At 43.1% G+C, this 6,682-nt stretch overlaps 1 protein-coding gene across 1 annotated transcript in view; it reads left to right on the top strand.

The window, feature by feature from the left end:
- The window catches only part of LOC143018763 (uncharacterized), a 24,429-nt gene extending 20,099 nt beyond the window's left edge, over positions 1-4,330 (top strand). Inside the window, exons 2-3 of the mRNA XM_076174344.1 lie at positions 3,526-3,609; positions 4,256-4,330. Coding sequence (XP_076030459.1) covers positions 3,526-3,609; positions 4,256-4,330 — 159 coding nt within the window. The remainder of the gene's footprint in view (positions 1-3,525; positions 3,610-4,255) is intronic.
- Positions 4,331-6,682: the final 2,352 nt, after the last annotated feature.

Here is a 6,682-nt window from a genome sequence, read left to right as displayed (position 1 = left end):
GCATTGTCATTGTATCAGTGATAAATAAAAAGAAAATGTATTTTTATCATTTTTCTAACTTTCTCATGATCCCATTGTGGTGTTTCCTTTGGATTATCCATGGTTTGGTAGGACAGAGGGTAACACTACTTGCTTATATGAAGGCTGAATCTCGACTGGAGTGGAGCAGGACCGTGGCAACTGAGTTCACACTGGTGCTCACGGTCCAGTCTCGCTCCAGTAAAAATATCTTTTGACGGAACCGTGACCGGAGCGAGACTGGAGCGAGAGCGCCAGTGTGAATGCTTCCATTGAAATTAATGAGACAATATTGGACCGGACCGAGAGCGTAGCGGGAGTGGAGCGCGACCGGACCGATAGTGTGAACTCAGTTGCCACGGTCCTGCTCCACTCCAGTCGAGATTCAGCCTTCATATAAGCAAGTAGTGTTACCCTCTGTCCTACCAAACCATGGATAATCCAAAGGAAACACCACAATGGGATCATGAGAAAGTTAGAAAAATGATAAAAATACATTTTCTTTTTATTTATCACTGATACAATGACAATGCGTACAGCGAGGATATTCATAAGCACCAACTGAATACAATATAACCTACAAAACTTACTTTAATTTTGTGGATTTAGATGAAATGCTAATAGAATTGGTCAAAAGGTAAACCAGAGCTGTATGACCTGACTTCGCTGCACTACAGTGATAATGTTTGCATACTTATCATATTGCCAAGGTACCGAGAGAAAAAAATACACATTATTAACCGAAGAAAGAAATTCCATATGGATAATAACAACCTATTATCCACTGCGGAAATGCATCTCCTTAGCTCACTCAACAAATATTCCTACACAAGTTTGTTTGTCTACTTATATTTTATCATTTTGCCAAGGCATTGAACCAGCTGGGGAGCTGAAATAATCTTTCAGTGTTTCTCTCGCGCCAAAAGCCTCCTTTGTAGCATTTCCCCCTCTTCCTCTCATTGGACGTACTGTGTTTGACAACAGTATCTGGTAATGCAACAGCATTTGGGTGTATCAGATTGTGAAGTATGCATGTTGTTGTAATGATTGCATTAGCGTTAGAAGGCATAGCTTTAAGTTTCCTTAAATATATTCTGAAGGTTTGCACTAGAATACCAAATGTGCACTCAACTATCCTCCTGGCTCTAGATAATCTATAATTAAAAATCCTCTTCTCTATCTTATATTCAGTCTGTGAACCTGGGTAGGGCTTCATCAAATTTCTCTTCAGCGGGAAAGCCTCATCTCCCACTATAACGTATGGTGCAAGCACATCAGTGCCAGGAAGTGCAGCATCTTCTTGTACATTTCAAGTCATCCTCAATTTTGGATAGTATTTTCTCAAATGTTCCTTTGTTCATTCTGAAATAGCTGTGGAATTTACTCTCATCATCAATAAGACGAGGATACAGAGTATGAAATTCTCCTTCAGTCTTCCTATCTTGCAACAAAGGATGAACCCACAATCTCTTTCTTTTTCTATTTTGTTTTCCTTCTTCTTCTTCTTCATCAAGTGCAATAGCGAATATTGCCAACTCGGCGTCAGAAAAGTCACACTTCCTTCGTAACTGATGGTAAGACTTCTACTGGTATCGAGGGAGGGGCGATGACGGGAGCGAGAGCGGACCGTACGTGTGAATGCCTCAGAACCGAGAGCAGACCGAGAGTGGAGCGTGACCGGACCGATAGTGTGAATCAACCCTAAGGGTTCTGCATTCAAGGCTGTTGTGGTGGAGACTATTGGCGTTGGGACGGTCGCATATGTAGTGCCCGTATTGGTATGGCGACTACGTATCTATTTGACCAAAGAATGGGTGTGATGTAGATTACACCGTCATGGAATAAAACTATGTCCGGCCTCGACTACCACGGATATAATATGGTTGTTCCACTATATGTAGAGTGATAGCTGGGAAATTCTACGTTAATCAAGATTGTTTTGCTTAGTGTTCAAAAAGGTGTTAGTTCGTGTTTTCGCTGCCACCTTTCCAACTACAAAGTTTATTCTTAGAACACGTAGTAGTTTGTGGACACTGCGTTGTTGGAAAATTTTACGTTAATCAAGATTATTTTGCTTAGTGTTCAAAAATGTTTGTGTTTTCGCTGCCACCATTCCAACTACAAGGGTTATTGTTAAAGCACGTGGTAATTTCTGGACACTGCGCTGTTTTATCCCCACCCCCACCCCCGTTTTAGGTCATTTAGGGGTTATGTTTCTCTCGCGGGATCGAAAGCGAAGGGAAATAAACCAAATTCAAGTCTAAATAAAGTTTGCTTTCCTGTTCTATCCACACTCAATGTAACATATACTCCCAATACGTGGTTTCTACTCATAGAAGAAATTGGCTTGGGGGTAGGTATGTAACGCCTCCCCTTAGGATGCATATAGGTTCTTTTCACATTAACTCCTTTTATTCGATCACAATTTGACACTAATAGTTTGTACTTATGAACAACTACATACATACATACATACATACATACATACATACATACATACATACATACATACATACATACATACATACATACATACATACATACATACATACATAAATACATAAATACATACATACATACATACATACATACATACATACATACATACATACATACATACATACATAAATACATACATACATACATATATACATACATACATACATAAATACATACATACATACATACATACATACATACATACATACATCATACATACATACAGTACATACATACATATATATGTATATATATATATATATATATATATATATACATGTATACACACACACACACACACACACACACACACACACACACACATATATATATATATATATATATATATATATATATATATATATATATATATATATATATACATATATCGAAGTATCGATAATATAATAATCTACGAACACAGAAGTAGCGTGGGGGATAATTATTTAACGATCTTGATGGTGCGAGTGAAACATGTGAGATTTACGTCGCTAACCTTTCCAGACACCTTTTAGGTATCATTCAAAACATTATAATTCATTCTAATGTCCACCAATTTTATCGCTGGGGGAAGGCAACTCTCGGCCACAATCCCTTTCTTTCATAACGGTTTATTATTGGCTTTTACTTACCAGATACATATGATTCTTTTCATCACTATGTTTCTCGATTCTAGTATAATTTTGTATGTGTTAGAAATCCCCTGTCCCATTTTTGTCCCTGGCAATGGAGTTTGCCTTTGAATGCTTTAATATAAATTGGCTAACTACTATATACAATATCTCCATATTTTCCCATGTTTCACCAAGACACTTGAACCTACCTGACAATGGGGTTTGACTTTGCATACCTACATTTTGCGATGCCCTCCGGGCGCTTATAATTGTGTTCTTGTATCCTTGTTAAAGACCACGCCTGTCACTTCGTAATTCAAGTTAAGGTTTCGCTGCCTCGTTTTGTGGTGGAATATTCCTGTGTCCTAAAATCCTATAAATGCTTCTCTACTAGAATCCTGAATTGGAGGGTGGGAATTTTTCTCCTTCACCAGAATTTAAGGTTCCTAATCGGCTCATACGGACATGTCCTCATAACGTAATGGAGGGGTGGAGTAAGAGGTGTAATTTCCCCAATCCTAGGTGTTATAAGTCACGTACACCTTCAAAAATAACAACGGAAAATTAATACCCAATTAAATCTTTGGCCTTGGAGTAATGTGATACATCCCCCGCCTCATAGACTTACCACATTGGTCTATAACCCAGGCAAAGCCGTGTAGTCACGATACTGTCTCTGCGAACGAGAAGTCCGTGCTTCCAATACTACAGGAGAAACAGACAGAAGTGATCGTAGTGTTGTATGATACGCTTTTTTCGCGCTCTGCATTCATGCGGTGGAGAGCAATGAGAATAACGGCAAAATGTATGATCTTCTTGTAGAAGAGAGGGGAGGGTATGGCATCGTCGAGCAGTTGCAGTTCACAGGCATTTTTTGGGGAGGAGATCTGCTTTTTCATTGGCAGTGATTCCAGCGTGAGAGGAAATCCACATGAAACTCGTGGTGAAAGAGTATTCTTGAACTGTGATTAACTGTTGTAACGGGTGATGGGTGAGGGTAAAGGTGTATGGATTGTGGAAACGAGATGGATTGTAGGACGGACTGGAACTCACACATTACCACGCCATTCAGTCGCCGCTGACAGAGTTTGTTAACAGCCTACAGGAGTGCCTTTAATTCGCAGTACGTAGAGCTGGATGAGTCGGGTAACCTGCGACCAACCCAGTCTCCCTCAGGTGGCTTCACATCCAGTGTGTAGACGGCGCAGCCCACTCTACTGTTTGGCTGTAAGGACCCGTCTACGCAGAGATGGTGCGCGGCAGGGACGGAGGGGGACACTGCGGCGGTATGTTACAGGACAAAAAAAATTCTGGAGGAGCGGCGGGTTAATTTTTTAAGTGCGTGTGAAGGTCACACGAGGCTGTGGAATCCTCCATGGAGGCAGTGAAGGCGCTGCAGGGTGGAGCACACTGTTAACAAGGATGTTGACGCCGGGACGTAGCGGAAGGTGAGGTGCGTCAGGGTCAAGTGAAGCTCTTAGGACATGGGAATAATGCAGGGCCAGGTGGGATGACTAGGGGCACTTGACGCTGAAGGAGATGTTAATTGTGTATTCTTTCAATAATTGAAGGAAGATTAAGTTCGTTCTGCATGTTTACTACTCTGATGGAGGTGGGACACCCAAGAATGTACGGCATCGCTCTGTTCTGGGATTTTTCTAAAGGAACCAAGGAGGTCTTTCAGAAATTAAAATATCCAGAGTGCATCATCCACCAGTGCAAGGAAAAAGCACTCAAAATAATGGAAGGGCGGGAACCAACGAAAGATCCAGCTAGGAGGCTTATCCTTCCAGCCAGCAGCGTCACCACCACCCTCACCCGGACACTTGGCCGTTGCAACATTCAGGTAGTGGGCCAGTCCAGCAGGACTATCAAAGAGCTCTCTAGAAGGAGTGACAGCAAGGACGAGATGTGGGGGAAAAAAGCTGGTGTCTACCGCATACTCTGTGCTGGATGTGATAAAGTATATATCGGCGAGACCTCCCGTTACCTGAAGACCCGGATCCGGGAGCATCGCTACGATTCCCGGAACAACATCACCACCAGCGCCTGTGTTATCCACCGAAACACCAACGACCACCTGATGGATTGGGATAACGCAGAGCTTCTTTTTAGTGAACCAGAAAGGGTGAGGAGGAAATGCCTGGAAGCGGCCGCCATTCAAAGCTTCAAAACCATTGAGCAGAACAGAGGCATGTTCAACATCGCCCCTCCTATCATCCATCTGTTACCCGTATTATACAAATGTATGAAATGTCCCCCTTAGTCCATTTCAATAAACTGTCCGAAATGTCCTTTATCTCCACCAAGTCCCACCCGTCCCCTTCTCACCACCCCCCTCCGCCCCTCCACCTACCACTCACCCCTCCCTGATAACCTCTCCCAGTTCCTTCCCCGTCGGCCTAAATGTACTCAGAGTGTTTGCCATATGTCTGTACTTGAAAAAGCTGTAACAAGCGAAACGTCGTACCAATAAAGGTTTCGATCTCACACGGTGTTGATTCTCAAAGTCTTAGAGAGTTGACCAAGGTTTGGGGAAAGTTAGCCTATGACTGACCGAATGAAGGTAACACAGATGGTTCTTGCCAAGGGGATGGATATTCCAGCTGTATTGTTGGTGGGTCATTTAAAGGGGATAAAGCGCTGTTCTAGCAAGTGGATGAGATCTTGGATGATGGGATGGCTGCACTGCCGAGCAAGTATGGCTGGAGTGATGCATACTGGTGCTGCCAGGTACAGGTCCTTTGTCCAGGGCGGGATGACACTGTGTCCTGCAGTGAACATTGGCAGTGTTCCGGTACCCCGAGGAGAGAATACTCGACTCATAGAAGTAGCAAAGGAGGCGTTGTAGGTCAGCAGCGTAGGTGGAGTGCACATAGATATCGTCAACGTAGAAGGCGACAGTTATGGCGGGAATGCTGGGGAGAAGGGATAGCAGGCGATGCATCAGGGAGGAAGGAACTAATAAACCCACCCTGTGGAGCACCAAATTTGAATTCCCTGGAGGTACTGCACGTTCCCTGGAAAAGTACACGTAAAGTCAGGTTTGAGAGATAGCCACAGTTCCACCTCAGGATATTGCCTTTAACGCTATATTCTACAAACTGGCAGAGAATAATCTCTCTGTTGGTTACGTTGAAAGCACTCTTGAGGTCAAGAAATGCACCACACTGCAACCACACTGGCATATAGGTCCATTAGGCAGTGATGTGTGCTCCCCTGGTAAGAAACCTTACAATTGCAGTGATAGCTTATCCTGTGGTTGAAACATAAGGCGAGTGAGGGATATACGTTTGAGGACTTCACAAAACAGGAAGTGAGTGAAATAGACCTGAACTTGTTTGTGGTAGGCTTGGTGATGGGCATAATAGTACTAGATGTCCAGGCAAAGGTTGTAGATCTGCAGCAAGGGATTACCAGGGACTTCAAGAAGCAGATGGAGAACTTGATACATGATGCCACCATCCCCGGAAGCTGTTGCTTTGCTTGTGATAAGAGCATACCGCAGTTCGTCCTCAGTGATGGATACGTCGTCATCTTCATCCGTCCGT

The sequence above is a fragment of the Oratosquilla oratoria genome, chromosome 35, assembly GCF_046742065.1.
Source record: "Oratosquilla oratoria isolate Oo_2021 chromosome 35, ASM4674206v1, whole genome shotgun sequence".
NCBI classification, from domain to species: Eukaryota; Metazoa; Arthropoda; class Malacostraca; order Stomatopoda; family Squillidae; genus Oratosquilla; species Oratosquilla oratoria.
This window is presented reverse-complemented; position numbering and strand designations above follow the sequence as displayed.